Consider the following 20,341-nt stretch of genomic DNA (forward strand, 5'->3'; position numbering starts at 1 on the left):
CCGTGCCGTCGAAGGCAAAAGCTGTTGCCCAACTGCCGGAAACCGGTGCTGGCAATGTCCGTGGCTACTGTTATGGCGTGGTCCGATGCCACCTCACCTTCCTGTAGGATCGCCAGGGCCTCCGCCCTCTTGTCGTCTGGTAGTAAGTCCAACAGGGGGGCGATCTTATACCACAACTCCCTGTCGTAGCGGGCCACAATAGCTAGGGCGTTGGCCGCCTTAATAGTCGTCGCCGCCGAGATGACTCGTCGTGCCATGGCGTCCAGTTTCTTTCCTTCGCCGTCTGGTGGGGAAATCGAAGTTGAGGCCGACGCCCCCCTGCTTTCTTCTTGGCTGCCGCCGAGACGACCAAATCCGGGGTCGGTTGTGCCCTAAGGCACAAAGGGGCGACCTCGGGGACCCAGTACTTCTTTTCGTACCGGTCCGTCTTGGCAGGTGCCGTGGATGGGTTCTTCAGAAGAACAAGTCCCTCGTCCCAGATGTCATCCAGCAACGGCACTGCGAGGACCGTCTTCCTTTTGGCCTTGCGCCGTTGGTAGAGGAATCCTTCCTTCTTTTGTACTCTGGGGCAGAGCTGGAAAAGCTCGGATGCCCTGGCAATCATGGCGTGGAAGGAGCCAATTTTGTCAGGTGGGGAGGCCCGAGGAGGTGGTAGTGGGTGGTCCGTGTCATCCATCCCCGTCGTGGCCGTATCTGTTCCTGTGTCATCCCCAGGGATAGGGGAAGGAGAAGGAGACAATGGCTGAGAAGGCAGTGAGGGCTGGAAGGGCAGGGATGGATGAGCTCTCCTCCTCTTGTTAGGAGGGCTTCCCGACGGGCCCGGTTCCGCGGGGTCGTCCGGTGGGGGTAGGGGAGATCTCGTCCTTATCTCCGTGCATAAGGTTTGGATTGCCATCAAAATGGCCACCGAGTTGTCCTGTGGCTCGGGTTGCGATGGGCGCAATGGTTGCTCCTCCTCCACGGGAGCCTCGTCGGTGCCACTGTCACTTTCTTCGTCCCCCTCGTTGGGATTCCTCCCGTGGGACGGGGCCTACCCAAACTTCCTGTTGAGGCCCTCCACAACTTCCACCAACTCCTCCTCGGAGGCTGTGTCCATAACGGCCACCGCCCACCCCCCTCTTTTTCCACCAGGGTCTTCACGGGGGTCTTCTCGATGGGCTGAAAAGAAGATTCCCTCTGTGGTGGCAGGGAAACTCTGGGCCCCGAGGTCGCCTCCACTGGGGTAGCCTCCACAGGCTTGCCAGGGCCGTTGCGACTCCCTCGGTAGAGGCCTTAGCCGGGTGAATCAAGGCCTTCACCACCTTGGGTGCGCTTGAGGCCTTCACCTTGGGGTGCGGGTCACTGCCTCGCTCCCCCTCGGCTGGTTCCTTCAAGATCGACCGGGTCCTCTCCAGAAGCTTAGCCGGGTTCTCAGACTTTTTCTTCCCCAAGCTAGAGTGTTGGCTCGTGGTTGATAGCGCCGGTGAAGGTGCACCCTACCTGGCAGCCGAGGATCCTGACCGTTCGGCGCTCCCGGTGCCCGCAGACTCGCGGTGCTTTGCCTGCTGTTGGGCCCCTGTCGCCAGAGCGCCCTCACAGGACTTAGAAGACCCTGCAGACTTCTTCTTCTTCTCACCTGCTGGGCTCTTTCCTTCCAGCCAGCTGGCGAGATGGGTCCGACGATCCCTCATAGTCCGATCCGTCATGTTCATGCAAAACGCACAGTCCTTCTCCACGTGCGTTTTGTCTCCGTGAAGGCAGTAGAGGCATCTCGAATGCTCATCCTCTTTGAACACATTCTGTAATCCGCATTCAGGGCAGTTCCGAAACAGCTTGGATCCGGGTGTCGAGCTTCCTTTCTCCTGGGCCATGTCCACAAGGTAGGCCTCAGAAACTTCTGGAATCCTCCAAGAAGCGTAACTCGACGAAAACTTCACCCTTGAGGGGCGTAGAAAATTCTGAAACGGGTCCCGGAAGTATAAACGGTGGAGCTTGAGGCTCGATTGACCGAAAAAAGTGAGATAAATCTCTTGAAAAAAAAAAACACAAAACGCAGTAAACGCTCGAGAGCTATAGCACGAGGACTCCCAACACTTGAACGTGCGGTAAAAATCTGAGGATGGCTGCCAGGGGCGGGGCTTAGGGAGAGGGCAGTCATTGGCTGGGGGCAGTATGACCCAGAGACCAGTGATTGGTTAATACTAAGAAAGACAGATCAGAAACGAAACTGATACTGATTTTATCTTTACCGAGGATTCCCAACCTCACAACGGGGAATATTCATTAGCATGTGAATCCATATTCATGAGCATGTGAATCCATGCCAGACCGAATGCTGGAGAACTATGATCACTTGTGTCTGTCTTTACTGTCACCACCATGAGTTCCTTACAGCCCACACCATTGCCAGGAGTACCTTCTTGCAGTCATTGAATTTTTCCTCCATAGAGGACAAAGTCTTGCTCGCCTATGACATGACTTGGTTAACCTTGTCATGCTTTTGATACAATTCCGCCGTTAGGCAAGTAGCTGAGACTCCCATCTCCAAGAAGAACTCCTTGTTCTTTACGGGGTAAGCCAAACATAGAGCCTGGAAAAGGCTTCTTTTCAGCTGTTTAACTCCCTTGGATTGTTCCGGACCCCACTCCCACTTTGCTCTGGCCTTTAATAAATGGACCAAGGGTCGAGTTACCTTTGTGTAGCCCTTCAATGAACTTCCGACTATAATTGGTGAGTCCAAGAAGGCTTTTTAATTCCCACAGAGCGGTAGCTTCTTTTAATTTCACTAAGGCTTCCACCTTCTTCGCCTGGGGATTAAGACCCTCAGGGATGATCTCGTGCCCTAAGAAGTTCACTCGGGCCTTACACCACTGTGCCTTCTGAAAGGACAGTTTTGCTCTGTCTTTCTGCAACTGGGTTAGAACATAGCGGATTTCTGCTAAATGTGCCTCCACAGTTGAGCTCTTGATCAAAACATCATCCACATAGGCCAGGTTTCCCCTTTTGCCCAAATTGGGCATGGCCTTATGTAGGAAGATGTTGAACTCATTGCCAGAGTTTATGTATCCAAAGGCGGTTCAGGTTATGTGTACTGCTGCCCCCCAAAGATAAAGGCAAGCTTGTACTGGTCTTCCCTACTCACAGGTACTGTCCAGTAACCATTGGTCAGGTCAATGGCATGTACACCTTTGACCCTTGGATCAGAGCCAGTCCCTGATTGATGTAGGAGAGGGGCCATCTTGACATGTGGACTCGTTTGTTCAACTCCCTCAGGTTTGCACATAGTCTCCAGTGGCTGTTTGGTTTTAGTATCGCCAGTACAGGGTTATTAAAGTTACTCTGGATAGGACGAATTATCCCACGGGATTCTAAATTCTTCATAATCTCTGTGAGTGAGTTCATGTACGCAAAAAGTAACCGGTATTGTTTCACAAATACTGGAGCATCTCAGGGTCTGTGGGAATGGTGGTTGAAAGAATGAATGTGCGTCCACAGTCGTATCAGTCGGTATTGCCCAATTTGTTCAGATTTAATTGATTGTATGGTAGTTTTGGCCGAATTCGGCCAGTACCATTTGTTCGATTAAATTCAAACAAATTTGGTAATCAATACCGAAGATGGGTAGCAGGTGTTGCAGGGTTGAGGCCCGATCCCCATGATTGGTAGCGACTGCCATGTGGGGTGGCGGGGGTGTCCCTCACTTCCTGAGGAATGGAGGTGGGGGCAGATTTCTTTTTAAAAAGATCTAAAAGGGGACCTGCGGCATCGGATCCGACCCACGTACGAGGGACCGAACCTACGCTGCAGGGTCAGAAGGAAGCAAAGAAGCAATGGGTAAGTGTGGGGGGTATATATCAGGGTGGGTGAGTCTAGGTATTGCCAGATTTGGCAGCAGAAAAATTGTATTCACAGTGAAATTGACCATGGTTAATTCCACCGCAAACAATTCTGCCACGGTCAAATCACATAGATCGGTATGAGTCCACTGAAAAGATATCTTGGAATTACAAAAATACATGTTTTAGCTTTTGTCTTTGCTCCTCTGTTTTACAGGCATCAGCAAGATTGAACCTTACCATTTGCTTGAAACCTGGGAAGAACTCGGGATAGGCAATTTCAGCGGCATCCTCCAGTTGGGTGGAGAGATCTCTTTTGATGGTGTTGACCTGGACAGGGGATTCAAGGTAGCGGTCCTTGACTCTGAACACTACCTCCTTCATCGAAATCTCACAGGTCACCTCTTCCACAACGTAGGGGCAGGAAGAGTACACCATGAAATTCCCCCCATGCCTAGTAAAAATCTTTTCTGGAGGAATACCGTTGCTGAAGTTGAAACAGTCATTTAGGATTGGTCCCATGATTTCATTTCCTAAATCAGTACAATAATGTTGGGCATCAACCGCCATTCCAATAAAGGTGTCTGCGCCCAAAGTGATACTTTGAGGGTCGTTGTTATCTACCAATATTTGAATGGTGTTGTGTTGTAGGTCTACTAGAGATGTTGGATTTAAATACATACCTTGTTGTTGGAGATGGGAATTTAGATTCATATAGGCGTCCGGATGTTTGAAGTTTTGTCCACGCTTAATTTTGAGGGGGAGAGTAAATTGTCGCACCTGCCCTGGGATGGTAACCTCTTCTCGCACTGGAACTTCAACTGCATAAGGCAGCAATTGAGCCTACCAAAATGCTTTGTCTGTGTTGTCAAAGACAATGGGGTTACCCCCCAGTCAGGACCAGGCTTTATTATTAATAAGGTCCAAATTGATTGTGAATCGTTTGAGAATGTTGCTCCCTAGATAAAAGATGCAAGGTACCTCTCTCACAACCCAACAATTAAGTTCTATGCTTTTTTTGACAATGGACATCTTTAGCATACACCTGCTAGGCAGGAGATGTTTAGAAATTGGGGTTTCCAGACCTACTTCCAATTTGTCAATCAATTTAAATGTGGGAATGGTCTGATCTTTTGGGAGTTTCCCGAATAATTCTTCACTGATGAAGCTCCTTCCATTATTCAGGCATACTCAGGCGAGCACCGGATCCTCACCCTCACTGAATGGGAAAAAAACAACTGCTTGCCCTTTTCCTGAATGTCTGTCAGACTTTGAGTGGGTTCTCCTTTGTCTGGGTTCACGGAACTCAGTGCTTCTTCAGATTTTGGACTGTTGTAAAATGTTAGGATATTCCCTTTCAGTGTGGATTGCATCTTACAACTGGGAGGAAGGTTTCAAGAATGGAGAAGGGTTCCCATCACCGGTTTGCTCTGCTACAGAGATGACAGTGATGTCTGGGACTTGGTTATTCTAGAGCATTCATCAATTACGTGACAAGTACCATTCAAGTCTCTGCGGTCTGTCAGGCTGGTCATTTTCAGTTGAAGATTTTGAGAAGAGCATTACCTCTGATCCCAGCCTCGCTACACCCTCCCGTGGTTGCCGCTATGGTTTTATCACGTATAGATTATTGCAACTCGCTGTACCTGGCCCAACTAAAGGGCCTGATTAAACGGTTGCAGCAGTTGCAAAATCTGTCCGCTAGGGTCGCCACTGGCTCCCCTTGTGGAGCGCACATCTCTGCCGTATTACGGAACCTGCATTGGCTCCCTGTGGCTCAAAGGGTTGAATTTAAGACCTTGTGTATTGTACAGAGGTCAGGGTGCAGAATACCTTCAAGCTAAATTCATGCGTTATTGCCCCACTTGTCATCTGCGCTCAGCCACCTCTGAACAATTGGTTGTTCAAAAGCACAACAAAGACCGGGTTGGCGGCCGGGCCTTCTCTATTGTTGCAGCAGTTCTGTGGAATATCTTCCACTTAACATAAAGAAAACTCCTAACTATTTGGAGTTCAGAAAACAGGTCAAAACGTTCCTATTTTAATTATTATGAGGCTGTCTCCCTCTCTCCCAGCGCCATGATGCCTTTTGGGCGACCGTGCGCTTTACAAGAACTAATAACATAACATAACATTCAGGCTTACATAATTGGTACTCATTTTTAATTTTATAGGGCGGTTAGTCTGAGTCCAGAGGACCTTGTCTACACAGTTGATAAGCGGTGATAACCTCCTCAGGAGATTGCTCCCCAGTAAACAAGGTGTACCCTCTGGAGTCATAACTATCATCGGATGTTTCAGCATATGCTGTCCAATTTTATATTTCCAGATCCGCAGTCTCTTCCACAGAAATATTCCCATTGAAATGTTGCAGTTGTTCGGGAAGTGGTGTGAGGGGAATTTGGTGGCCCTCCCCCCGTCCTGAGTTTAGTTGGTCAAAGGCCTTTTTGGACAGGAGGGTGGCTTGGGATTCAGTATCCACCAAAGCTGATAATTCACAATGACCCTGCACCTTGACCGGTGCATAAAATCGGCCTTCTTTCTCCTCCAAGGTGCAAAGAAAGTGTGAGTTATTTGCAACCTGGTGGTCATTTTCTTAATATTGAACTCTGACACTGTGTGATCTTGGGCAATTTTCTGTATCAGAGTTTGGGAATCTGTAAAAAGAATGTTGCAACTCGCAATAGGAGTTGTTGGGGAATCCTCCTTCACCCCCCCCCCCCCGACTCCTTGACTTTCTCCCTTTACCTGGCAACAGTTGGAGAAAGGACACCCCCTCTGTTTCAATTCTCTCTGGCTCACATGTTTGGGGTTGAATAGTTTCTGGTTCTGAGTCAGTCTCCATACTTACACTGTCCCACTCAGGGTCTATTGTGACCCATTGTTCTTTGGGAGGGAACCATCTCCCTCCCTTTTTTTAAAGAGAAGGTCTGGTTACCTGAATCCTCCGGTGATTCTTCTCTTTCAAAGGCGATAATCTGGGGTTCCTCCACAAAGTGGGTTCTTCTTTGGCCTCTAATACTTACCCTTTGCTCTTTGGGTTCTAACTTTTTGGGGGTAGAAGAGACACTTTCAAGCTCAGAGATGTTTAGGGGTTCTGTTTGATTGAGAAAGGAAGCTTCCTCTAGGGCTTGGCATCTCCCCTCCACCCGGGCCCACTCCTCAGACTGGGTGCTGGGGAATTCTGGGAAGCAGTGTTAGGTTGAGAGTTGGACTAAGCCCTCAGCATGCGCCCCAGATCATCGGTCAGTTGTTGGACCCGTCACTCCAGTTGCAAGACCTTGTCTGGGTGGAATGGGGGTCTCAAGTATACCTCTGCTGCTCCCGAAATGGTTAACTGTCCCTTCTCCTCGGAGTAGCTTGGGTACTGGAAATTTCCCCCCATAATTTTCCATCCTGAATCTCCTTTCTCCCGGGTTCAGGGATCTATTGTCCTGGAACCGGAGAGAGAGAGGATTGTTCTGGAAGTTCTGGTTTGGGGGATATCTGGGAGGTGGAGTGATACTTCTCTCCTGAGGGAAGCTTCCCAGGCAATATTTACCGGATTGGTTCCCCCCTTGGCCGGGGGAGTGTATACATACCCCAGGATTGGTTTAGTACCCATGTACCTATGAATTATATAGGTGGCAGGGTCAGAGAGATCATTGTTCTGCGCCCCTGTCTACCATTCGATTGGGCTGGGTTGGGGGATCCATACTGCCTTCAATTTTGCTTGTTGGCAGAAGGGTTATGTTTAGGCCCCCAACTCCAGATCCAATTGAGGGGTAGTTTTTACCTCCTCCTCCTTCACAGCAGCAGGGTTGTTAAATGGTTTTGGGGTTTTGGCAGCATTTTTACTCTCAGCAGGCTTTTGGACCTCATAGATCCTGGTGGCCTGTTCAATCACCCAATCCAGGGTCCAATGCTCGTGAAAATCACTCAGCAACTGAGTCATTATGTATTTGGGGAGCGCATGGAAATATGTACTTATGAACTCCCTACTATTGGTGTTCACCCACCGGGAACTCTGAGCAAATGCCCGCTTTAAATCCTGCACAAACTCCCTAGGCGCCGGATCCTCCCCACATTACAAATTATATGCAGCCTTGCGGACCTGTTCTGAGTTCCTATGTGTTGAAAAATGTTTCAATATGGCCGTTATTATAGGTGGACCATTTATAGTGATCCTGGTCCTCCAGTCCTGCAAAGAAACTGGAGTACTCGAGTGAGAAAGTCCATTTAGCAAATGCTATACAATTCACATAATATCTGATCTGGAATGAGGCCATCATTTGCTCATAAAGCTCTAGGTGCTCCCATACCGAATATTTTGCATTCTTATTGTAGGGAGCAAAAGGGACTATATGGCCTTTATCTGTTGAATCAGGTCTTTAACAAAACCCTTCTTCTATTTCCCTGTCTTTTTCTTCTTCTGCACCTGAGTCCATTCATCTTCTGACTCACAGCTGCTACTGGTCCGCCCTTCCCTGTCTTCTAAGCATCCCCTATCTCTATGAGACTGGGAATATCTCCCAGAACCACAGGGTCTAGACCCCTCTCGCCTGGACCAAAGTGAACTCTCAGGTCAATCTCCCTGGATTTCCTTTCAGGCCTAGGATAGAACCCAGTTTCCTCATCCCTCCTACCAAGGAGCATGGGGAATTCCCCCCTTCCCTGGACGATACAGAGGTTTTTAGAATGCCCTTCCTATGCTGAGGGTTTGGCTTTTCTCCTTCAGCAAAGCAGGCAAGGTGGTATCTTTGTACTTGCATCTGGAGCCAATCTAGCCCCCTGAATTTCTCTTCATAAGAATTTTCATGGTCTGAAGTATTTACAGTATTATAACTTCCTTCCCAGGACACACTGGTCCGGCCCCTTTCCCTTCTGCGTAGTATAGATGAATATTCATCCGTATCAGACAAGAACTGGCCTTCTGGATCAGTCAGGCTAAACCTGGGTAAGTTCAACTGCCTCATGTTCCCCTATTCTTTGTCGGTGGTATACATGAGGTCAGTTCACATTTGTACCTGGGAGGTTGTAAATTGCGGGCCTGATGCCCCCAATGGGATTGGAATCTTACCTTGATCAGTGGGCGTTATCCCACATCCTGATTGGCCAGGAAGCTTCAGAGCCTGCTTGTAATTCTCAATTTTCGTTTGTGAGACCCTCACACCTGCTTCTCTCTGTCCTTATTTCCTGTTGGTTTTCAGAGAGCTGGCTTTTTAATTCTGACACTAAGGCATGATTTATCTCATGCACCCTGCTCTGAGAGCCAACCAATCCTTTGCTGCACCTCATGCTGAAGGGATTCATTCTCCCTCTGTGAGCCACGTATGCTGTGTGCATGTTCAAGCCGCTTTTCCTTCAGGAGACTAATTTCTTTCTCTTGCTCATCCGTATAATTCGCTGCCTCTGATAGTTCCGCTTCTATTTGTCTCACAAGCTTTTCTAGCTCATCCCTTTCTCCTCTAATTCTGGTTAGTTTCTGAGAACCTAACTGTTCCGTTTCTACCTACATTTCCAACTGATTTATCCTCTTTAATAGGACGTTGTTATCCTGATTCAAGAGGTCTTTTTCCTGAATCAGCTGCGTCCTCTGTTGTTTCAGAGTACTTATACCTTTGTGCATTTCATCAAACTCTTTTTATAGGTCCATCTCTTTAATAATGAGCTGATCATTTTCAAGGGCTTGATATGTTGCTTGAGGGCCACAATGTCATCTAACAACCCTCTATTGGTCATAATAGAGGGTTGTTAGGTCATTCAATTGGCCTTGAAGGCGGCTTACAGTATCTGCACCCTCAGTGCAGGCATTATGCTGTGCAGTGAACTCTATCTCTCTCTCTGCAATGGTTTGCTTTTGTGACTTCAGCTAATTTTTGAGTTATGGAACAAGATCCTGGGCCTGTGACAGGTCACCAGCCTGATTCATCCTACTAGCATCACTATTTTACAAATCGCTTTTCCACTAAAAGCAAATTAAAATATAACTGAGCAGTTACCTAAGCCATTTATATCTGTTCTTCACAAGCATTCTGGGCCATGTAAAATGCCTCTAGTACTTTGTGCAATATTCCACCTTCAAGACAAAAATAATTGCTTACTGAGGTAACCTCCCGCACAATTCCGGTTTTCCAGTTTGCAGATTCGCCCTCAACCCATTCTCCTTTAAGAAATAATTTAGCTAGGAGATGCTTCCTGGCTTCACCAATTTGCACAGTAGTCATTTTCACAATTACTTTTTTCACCTTAGCAAAACTTTATTCAGGGGCACAATCACACAGTTTCTGCTTGATTTCCTCACATATGAATCAATTCTTACACAATCTTAATTGTTCTCCTATAGACCTCCCTGGAACTCAGGTGTCCAGTCCTCCCAGCACTTTAACAAAACAAAGATGACGTTCCCTCCACCTTAATGCAATTGCATCAAAATGAAAAGTCTGTCCCACTGCACTTTGTCATGAGTTGGAAATAGCTAGCTAAATCCTGGCCATGAGCCCCCAATTTTTAACTGTTTATTGAGAAGCCACCCTCAACATGGGGAGTTCCTTCCCTCCCCACTCGAGGTGTGATGCAACAAACTACTTCAGACACATATCATGCCCCTTTGATCCGCCTCCCCTGAGCTAACAATGAGCCAAGGACCAGGCCGATCTACAGGAAATATATTTGTATTTATTTCAATTAAAAGTAATGGAAATCACACTGAACTACACGTGCCACCTTCTTTGTGGCTCACCGTTAACTTCTTGTTACTCAAATCAATTACACAAATTAGTTGAAAAACACAAATCACAATTCTTTGCTTTCTACAAATTTCACTACAATAAATAATTATACTGATCAACAACCAAAACAATGATAAATGTACTGTTGTGCAATTTTGATTTTCCTGTGGCTTAAAAGGCTAGCAGTAGGGTTTCAAGATTGGTACACATACATGTGGCAATTATGATTTCACCCACACTTTTGGTTTAATGTAAACACAGGGTGATTTAGCGGTTTGTTTTTCAGAACCTCCCCCGCCCCCTACTTTGGTCTGTGTTGGGGAAGTCAGACAGAACAAGTGGAATGATTTGGGGAATTTTAGATTTCAGACCCCCCCTCCACTGAAAGGCCTGTGTTAGCGTAAAGTTGGACAAAAAGATTGGATTCATTTAAGAACAAAGACTCCCCTCTTCCTTAAAGCAGTCAACAGGACAAAAATAATTATCCAATTATTTTAGGCTACAGTTTTTCAGCGCACACTGGGAAGTGAGCTTTGTTCATTTTGAATTTTAACAAAAATCACACTGTAGTATTCCGCCAAATGGGGAATTAATTAAATGAATCTTTATAGTTAACTAGGCTTAGGATCTACAAGTTTTGTCCCCCATCCACTATAAAGGGAAAGGATTTAAGGCCAGCAGATTTCCCACCTTTTGGTTTCCCAGGGCTCAGTTCTCTATTTGAAGTTCAGGACAGCCAGCTGCATGTGAGGACCCTCTGGAAAGATCAGGCAGGGGTCTGGTCACTCCACTCTCAAGGATGGCCTCCCGCTCTCCGCCATAGGACCTAGTCAGCATTTAGGCCTTCCTAGCAATAGAGCTCCACCCAGATGCACTCTCAGCAATCTACTCTGGTGTTTCCTTGCAGCTGTCAGATTGTAGGTTGCAGTAGCACTCTTTTGATGGTACATTTCAGCAGCCCTGTCCCTTCCTCCTAGTGCAGCCCCCCTTTTATAGCAGCAAGGACGGCACCAATTTAACAATCTTGGGGAAGTACCCTGCCAGAGTTCTCTCAACTAGGATTGGACAGTTACCCTTCTCTCCCCTCCCCAGTCCAGCCCCTCTCTACGGATTTGTTTAAAAGTCTGGAGCAAACATAGGACAGCTTAATTTACAAGCCCCATTTGTTCTCATGTCAAATTTTTGGCAAATAATAGATATGTGGAAAAACCTCATAATTTTACTAATAACTGCAATAATATACATATTTTATGATTCAGCTAATCATGGGGAATTATGGCTGGTCCTCCCAAGTCCGGGTGCCAGGTTAAGGCTGAATAGCCTGGTCTGATGCCATGATCTTCGATGCATCCAAGTTATCCTCAGTCAGGAAGTGAAATGGCTGCCTGCGAGTCTTGATCTATTCAGCCTTAACCTGGCACCCGGACTTGGGAGGACCAGCCACCACTCTATCAAGAGACTTCTACCAACCCAACTCTGCCTTGAGAAAGACTTAGGTTGAAACGCACGTCGGCTGTTTGCAACTGGCACAAATTGCCACACTGTCTCTTTTTTGGTTAAGGTATACCAATATTTAATAAAAAACCACATGCACTAACAACTGAAAGACTGGGCCATGACTTAACAACAAACAATAGGCAGAACTGCCACAATTTTGGACAATCGAATCCAGTCAGCGCCCACAAGCATTCAAAGGTTTGTCACCCCAACAAGCATCTAAATACCTGGGAACCTCGGAGTTGGTCCCCAGACAAACCATGATCCAGACTGCAGGCTGAACCAGCAACACTAAGAGGAGGTGTGCAGGGGACAGTGAGTCCCAACGCCAATAAATCCAACCGATTGAAACACCAGGTCTTAAACTTGATCCTTGCAGCAAGCGGGAGCCAGTGGAGAAATTTCAGGGCTGGAGAGATATGATCCATGGGCTTGAGGCCAAGGATAAGTCTCGCAGTCCTGTTCTGGATTAGTTGCAGCGAGTAGAGGAAGGCAGGTTGAGAAAGAGGCTTTTGCAGTAGTCCAGCCTAGAAAGAACCAGGGCTCTGGGGACAGTGAGCTTCTGAGGGAAAGTGAGAAAGGGAAGAGTCCCTTTGAGGAGGCGCAGCTGGTAGTGGGACACCTGGGGACGTCCAAGATGTGAGGAGAGAAAGAGAGAGCGGAGTCAAACATGACAACGTTTTTTGCCTCGCAGGAAGGCGAAGGAAGAGGGCCCAAGGCGGGAGGCCAGAGTGCAAGATGGAAAGCATGGGCAGGGTTCCGACTGAGAAGGATCCCCATCTTACTGGCATTAAGGAAGAGATCGTTGGAGGCGCACCAATCCTGAATCACGGCTAGACAGTCAGGAATGAGAGAGAGAGGAGAGGAGTCTGAGGGAAGCCTGAAGGAAAGCTGAGTGTCAACCGCATAAGAGGAGAAGGTAGAGGTCAGGTGGCCCAAAGTGGCCAAGGAGGGGTTGAAAAACCAGGCTGAGAGGATGGAGCCCTGGGGAAAACCACAGGTGTAGAGAGATGTGGCGGAGAGAAAGGGACCAAGTTGCACCTGGGAAGGGCGGTCGAAGAGGAAGAAGGTCAGCCACTCAAGGGCCTGATCTGTGATGCCCATATTCTGATGGAGTCGATTGATCAGGATGGCGTGATTAACTGTGTCGAAAGCAGAGGAAATGTCAAGGAAGATGAGGACAGAAGGAATGCAGGAATCAAGGTTAGAGAGCAGATCTTCACGGGTGTTCAGGAGAGCAGTTTCTGTGCCTCTGGCAGCTCTGAAGCCAGACTGATGGTCAAGGAGACAACCAACAAATTCAGTGTGGAGAGTAAGCAGGGAGATGGGCAGTTTTTTTTCCAACAGTTTGCCCAGGAAAGGGGTGATGGCTATCGGGCGACCGTTTACCGGGCAGGCAGGAAAAGCAGACGGCTTCTTGAGTGGGTGCCCAAGGGAACGCTTAAAGGGAGAGGGGAACATTCCAGTGATGAAAGAGTGATTACAGAAATCGGCCAAGGCTGGCGCGAGGGTGTCAATATGGTCCTTGATTGTTCTAGAGGAGCAGGGGAGCACCTGTTTGGACAACACTTTCATAGATCTCACTTGTCTAGAAACCTCATCAGGTATTGTCAGAGAGAAAGAGGAGAAAGGAGGAAGAGAAGTAGAGATGGCCAAAGGGGGGGCAAGAGAGGAAGAGGGAGAGGAAGAGGAGATGGCGGACAGGATGTCCTGTGTTTTAGCAGAGAAGTGAGAGAACAGAGCCATACAGAGGGCCTGGGATGTAGTAGGAGAGGTAAAGACCGCAACAGGAATGACCAGTTTCTTGCAGATTGTAAAGAGTTTGGCCGTGTTATTGCAGGTCACAGAGACGCGGGCTTGAATGTGTGTTCTCTTCTTGATGAGTGTTATTGCTTCGACTGACCTTTTGGTGCAACCAGTCTAGGTATGTCCAAATGTGGCCTGGCATGCTTTACTGTAATGTTATTACGTTTCTACACTGGTCTACATTGTGCAGCTAGTTGGACATGTTTTCATTGTGGCATGGCATTTTTAATGCCAAAGAGTGAATGTTCCTGTGCACTGTTGGTGACTTGCATGTATTGGGTTGGTATTACCGTACAAAACCATTGCAAACACTCTGGCTTTTTAGCCTATTTTTCTCTGAAAGTGTGCTGTATATTGCATTAAAACACATCTTTATATATTTCTCCTAGTGCAGTGTGTGGCATACCCCTTCAACAGCACATTTGTGCGTATTGCGCAAACTTGATAATCTACGCCGGCCCAGAGGGTGGCGCGATCCATGACTTGTTGATGAGTTGGGGGGGGGGGGCCCTCAGCATGGCTCGCAGGGGGGCCCCCACATTTTGTGTTACGCCACTGATGAAGGGCGAGCTGCCAGGGTGGCCGCATCATGCGGGAATCCAGATTTCGGTGATAGCCTCCATGGTGCAGTCGTGTCACATTCTGACCTTGGGCTCTTGAATTGAAATCACAGTTGGATTTTCCATAACCACAGTGATGTCACAGCCTGCAGTAGAGTGCCAGACTGTGCTATCACTCTAGGAGCCTAAAATCAGCCTTCATTGGGAAACCCAAGGTCTTTCTCAGTCATATCAGTCTGGTACTCTACTCAGGCGGTGCGGGCTGGCAGCTCACTCCCCATACTGACTTTGGGTCTAATGGGATTATTTTACTACTTCTACAAAGAATACTATACACAATATTAAATAAAATGAAAGACAAAAGATCGAATTCTAAATTGACAAGTATCCTGAGCTGACCATTTTAAAACAGATGATTGGCCCAAGAGCCTTCTGTTTATACATACTGCATTAGTCTCTGTATATCAGACAGAAATGATAGTCTGGGTCTGCAACCTGCGGCTCTCCAGATATTTTGAACTACGACTTCCATGAACCCTCACCATGGACTGTGCTGGCGGAGGCTGATGGTAGTTATAGTCCAAACCATCTTGAGAAGCAAAGGTTGCAGACCCCTGATTTAGAGACTGTTTTAGCCAATGCTGTATTGTATTCACTCACTCATTTGCTTCATACTTACACTTTCCAGTCACGATGTAACCGCCTTTCAGAGTCTTCACTCTGCATTTCTCAAAGATGTATTGACAGAACTTTTTCGCCTGGGCCACAAAGTCCGGTTCCAGTTCGCTGTCCCGGAGTTCCTCGATTCGTTGCAGGCCTTGCTTGGAGGCTGGACGGTCGAAGACGAAACACTTGCGCGTTGGGAAAAACAGTCGGATGCATTCTCTGGGGAGGTTATACAAGGCGAGCTTCGGGCTGCTGCCTGAGAGGGGAGAAAGAGCAGCGAAAAGAGACAGTCACTGGGGCTCAGCCAATTACAATCTATCCTACGAGAAGGAGCAGTCAGGACTCTCGTCGATATCTTTCGGCTCTTAGTGATGAGAACAGCTAGTCGGAAACGGGGGGAGTGGAAGATGAGCTGTGGTCATAAAGGAATGTATAGGAAAATTGATACTTTATTCATGGCGATTCTATATTGTGAAAACGAGTTACATACGGTTCATTATGTCAGCCCCACAGTGGTGGGGATTTGCATTGTTAGGATACATGGCTAAACTGATATAGTAGGAAGTGGTTGGGTCTAAGGGTTCAGCTACAACTTCACGGGGTTGAGCCATTCCATGCCCATGTGGCAGGAGAAGAGAGCTCACCCCCTTGGCCACCCAACCCTCTACTCAGATAGCCAAGCGGGGGACTTCGTCAAAAGGGGGCATGTAGCGGCATTTAGCTTTCAAGACCAGATTACTACCCCTGTTCATTTTTTTCGCAAGAAAAAACATAGTTCAATTGTTCACTGAGCTTCTCAGAAAGTGGAACGGTGGGAAAGCAGGATTGCTTAGAGAGTCGACAAAATCAAGTTGGAGGCAGCATCAAGTCTGTTAATGGCGGCTTCATTTACTTATTTGAAAAAAAAATGCCTTTTTGTCCCTTCTCTGTATGCGTCTCTGGCTCCGTGAGGCCACGTGTTTAGTCTGGATTCTCGGTATCTAGTTTTCACCAACCTCAGCAATATGGTTTCCTGTTATGTTACATTTACTGAAATGTTAACCTGCCTAATTGTCGACTTGAAACAGTTATTTTTCTCTACCTGTAGGAATCGTTATAACACTATAAGGACTTAATTTTTAGATGGCCTGTAGGTGGCAGCAGTGTCTTGCCTTTGCTCTTCGGTTATTTGGAACGTTTTTTATTTAATGCTCAGCTTGTTTAGAAGCACTTGTATTTCGTACTGTCCATTCTTTGAATCATTGCCAACAATTAGAATTCCCAAATGTACTGTTATTCCTCGAGGACTCTGTAGATAGGGGTGTAGGCATGAAGTAGATGGAAAGGCGGGTGTGTTGGGGGAGTGTGACAGTTGGGCAAAGGGCCTTAATATGGAAGGCAAAAGCGAATTTGGAAACGTGGGCAGGAGACAGCATAAGGGGGGGAAGAGGGTGTGGGTGTCTAATTTTTATTCTGACTTTCTTTATTAAATCACTTGATATCACATTTTATACAAACAAATACAACTGGCATGGATGCCGCCAATTAAATCAAGGGGGCAGTTTGACAGCAGACACAGAACTTAAGGAGACATAAGCATGCACGAGAAAGTTGTTAACACAGGTGGAGCCAAACAAGGGCTAGAGTCAATGTGGCAAGGGAACAAATAATAGTCTCACAATGAGGGAGTTCTGCTGTGTGCGTAATAAGTAGGATTTGAAGGGCTGCCATATGTCCATCGGTCGCTTCCCAACCAGCTGCATAGAAGCCCAATGGTCTTCAGTATCGCTGGCCAAAGCAATTGCACGTTGCCAGTGCGCAGTCGACGTATGGCGGGTGTTAGCCTATGCAGCAGTATGAAGCGTATGGCCAGTAACAAGCAAAGACTGGCAAGTTTACATGCCCCGTTAGCTCTTCAAATACACGAAAACGGCATTGGATGGGAATAGCCTCCAGTCTGTTGCCAACCATATCAGAAAAGCAGCAGACCCATTGTTTGAATACCCATCAGGCTTTCAACAACCCCACACCAGATGAAAGTAACCAGCATCGTCTGCCCTTGCACCTAGGGCAGCAGCGTGCGGTTGTCTGAGAAAAGTGTTTCAATTGAGCCGGGGTGTACTGATACCTGTGTAGTACTTCGAGACCTCACCGGTTTGCGCGTACATATCGCCCAGATCTCATCAGTGATATCTAAATACATGTTCCGCCCGAGTCGCCACCGAGCGTGGCCCTGGGCTAGGCTATACAGTGTAGAGACAATGGGCCTCATTATAATGTTGGCGGTTACGGGGTAAGGCACCGGCACCGTTCATACCGTACCGCCAAATTACGAGTTCTGCTCGTGGGTGCGCGACAACCCGCCAGGTCGGGCACCTGCGAGCAGAACTCGTGATTGCACTGGCACCGTTATCAACGGTGCTGGTGCAACCATGCTCCCCAACCCAGAATCGGGAGCCCGGCAATACCGCCACCCGCAAATGGGCAATTACCGGCCCATTCAACTCGTAATGGGCCGGTTATTGCCCAATCCGGGTGGCGGCGCCGGTAGCGGGTTTGCCGGTAGCCGTGCCCGTAAAACAGACACGGCTACCGTCAAAATCGTAATGAGGCCCTATGCCCTGGGTACCATGCGCATCCATGATAAACTCAAGCATAGAATCGTTGGCAGGCTGAACCGGAAATTCCGCCCACAACCCCTCGAGCACTCTGCACAAACCAATGTAGCGAATCCATTGCGAAGATTCATGTTGTGTGAGCCGAGTGTGTGGATGTCTACAGAGGTTTGGGGACTTTTCCCCAATTTGTAACGTAAGGTGGGGTGTGGAGATTGAGACCTGTTTGGGCGGGGCTGGAAGCGGCGCTAGTGGCTTTGTTCCAATTTTGGACTTCAAGGGGGAACTGTTAAAGGAGGGGGGCTTATATAGAATAGCAGGGTTTATTGGAGCACATCTGATTGCGCGACTGTTTTTGGAAACGACTCGTGAGTAAATACAGGACCAGTAGACTTCAACAGCGAAGATAATACACCTAGCTTTGTCTATTTTGATCTGACAGTTAATCTGATTAATTACCCATTAACACCTGGAGAGCGTGCGTGCGTGTGTGTGTGTTACATGCTTCACCTCCCTTGCATTCAATCAGTGTCCAGAACCCCTGATAATGGCATCTATAGCAAACTAACAGTGGCGAAAAATCGGTCCTTTTGTAGGTTAACTATTGATGGTCAAATTAACGACTAACACAAAAAACATAACAAATTACATGTCAATTTTTAATATGTATCATTGAAACCACAGAGAAACCCCAACAGGCCATCTGGATCCTTTGTTGGAGGTTCAGGTGAGGCCACCAAGTGATGGTGACATCTAGGTCGCCTCTCTAGTGTCCCGCAAGGATCCGGTTTTCTACAGGGCATTAACCTTCATTGGATGGCCAGGACGCCCCACATCACATAAACTCCAGTGGATAATCAGAGAGGCTGGTTCTACATTTGGTGAATACACTTTCGGGACTCACCACAAGTTTGGCGGGGCAGGAAAAAAGCAGCTCCAACTTTTTCTTGCCTGTTACGGAAATACCACAGTTTATCCCACACTGCCAAATTATCATTTTTGTTGGATCTACCGCTGGAGGAATTATTGCGTGGTTAATCTGCTGATTTTTGGAGGAAAAGTGGCAGATTCACCACTAGCTTGTTAAAAAAAAAATCTGTGGGTTTACTGCACAGTAATTCAGCCAGCAGGTAAATCTTCCAAAAATCCCAGTGCAGTCGTATGGACTCCGAAGATTGGGAATTACCACTACTTGTAATCCCGTGGTAACCCCACGGGACCAAATGGCGGTAACTGTAATCGAGTTTGGCTGTATTTCGGCAGAATTACCACCAAACTCATAATGAGGCCCTTTGTGTCATGGATACGACCTATAGATGACACACTGGTAATATAGCAAGGAGAAGAGGAAGACCTGCAAACACATATCATTTTCCTCAACAAGAAAGAGTATGTGATTAAGCTATCCTGTCACAGCAGCCAATCAGAGATCAATTTTCTGGACTTAGAATTCCTTAACCGATATAAGCGGGGTAGAAATAAAACTTCAAAGGAAACCAACAGGGGTTAATTCCATACTCTTGTTCTTACCCCTATGACTGTAAAGTGCTCTGTTGCTTCCCGAATCTAGGTCTGCACTTAATTACACCACAATCTCTAGCCCAAGTCCGTTCAATGCCATGCGTGGTGAGATCACGTTTTACTTGCTTTTGTTGGCCTTTACAAGCATTAAATGAATGCTCTAACTCGCATTTCCTGTGGGTTACACACCGACTGGGGCATTGGCAACATCAATAACTTCCAAAAAGGTACGTTGAACGCAAATCAGAGTTAATTTCAACAGTTTAATCAACTACACAATATTATGTCAACTACACAATATTAATATGAGTATCCCTTATTAACTAGGAGCGGATACCGCCCTGACATTGCTTATGAAATATTTTAGAACAAATTCTATGCGACCACACAGATGTTATAAACTATGGATTTCTTCATACTCACTTCTGGACAGAAGGCTTTATTTCATCAAAACCATGATTCAGAAATTTGTCGTAAGGTCGAAGCTGCATTCTAGTGCTGGAGATTCGTTATGTGTCCAGCTAGACAAACTTTTGCCATAGGTTGTAGCTACAGTCTGCTGGCTGTTGTGCTTTGTGTATTGAGTGGGGTATGGTTGCGAGTGCGTGTGGGTTGTTTGCCGTGCCTCTGGCCAGTGTCGCCCTAGTGGTGTTTGACTATGTACCTCGATGCCTCGCTCATCGCTTTGCTTTTGGTGTTGCTGAGCGACTACGAGTTGTCCTGACTGTTCTGAGAGTTGTACTGTACCTTGCAGAGGGAAATGTTCTGGATGTAAACGAAACTGTGACAGACAGAGGCGTATGGTGCCGTGAAGAGTGAGAGATGAGGGAGGGAAGACACTTCAGGTTGTCACAGGGAATAACCACGTTTTGAGGGCCTTTCTGAAGGAGAGGTAGTCTTCACTGCAGTGGATTTGTAATCAAAGGGAGGTCCAGATGGTGGGGGCTTGGACAGAGAAGGCAGATCTTCCCATTCTGGTGGAGTTGTAAGGGGGAATCACAAGGAGGACTGCAGAACCAGAGCCAAGGTTTCTGGTGGGTTGGTAGTATGTGAGATTGTCCTGGAGGAATTCTGGGTCAGTATTATGGACGGCATGGTGTGTGATGCATATGGCCTTAATGGATGCCCGTCGGCTGATAGGAAGCCGCTGTAGTACTTGAAGGGCTGGGGTG

At 47.3% G+C, this 20,341-nt stretch overlaps 1 protein-coding gene across 4 annotated transcripts in view; it reads right to left on the bottom strand.

Annotated features, from left to right (window-relative positions):
- Positions 1–20,341, bottom strand: part of LOC138530300 (guanylate-binding protein 1-like) — a 478,878-nt gene that overhangs the window by 129,280 nt on the left and 329,257 nt on the right. For all 4 annotated transcript variants that reach the window (XM_069640897.1, XM_069640896.1, XM_069640898.1 and 1 more), the window contains one exon: positions 15,068–15,310. In XM_069640897.1, the coding sequence (XP_069496998.1) occupies positions 15,068–15,310 (243 nt within the window). The remainder of the gene's footprint in view (positions 1–15,067; positions 15,311–20,341) is intronic.

This window comes from Ambystoma mexicanum, chromosome 1q, assembly GCF_040938575.1.
Source record: "Ambystoma mexicanum isolate Mex_15411 chromosome 1q, UKY_AmexF1_1, whole genome shotgun sequence".
In the NCBI taxonomy this organism is placed as follows: Eukaryota; Metazoa; Chordata; class Amphibia; order Caudata; family Ambystomatidae; genus Ambystoma; species Ambystoma mexicanum.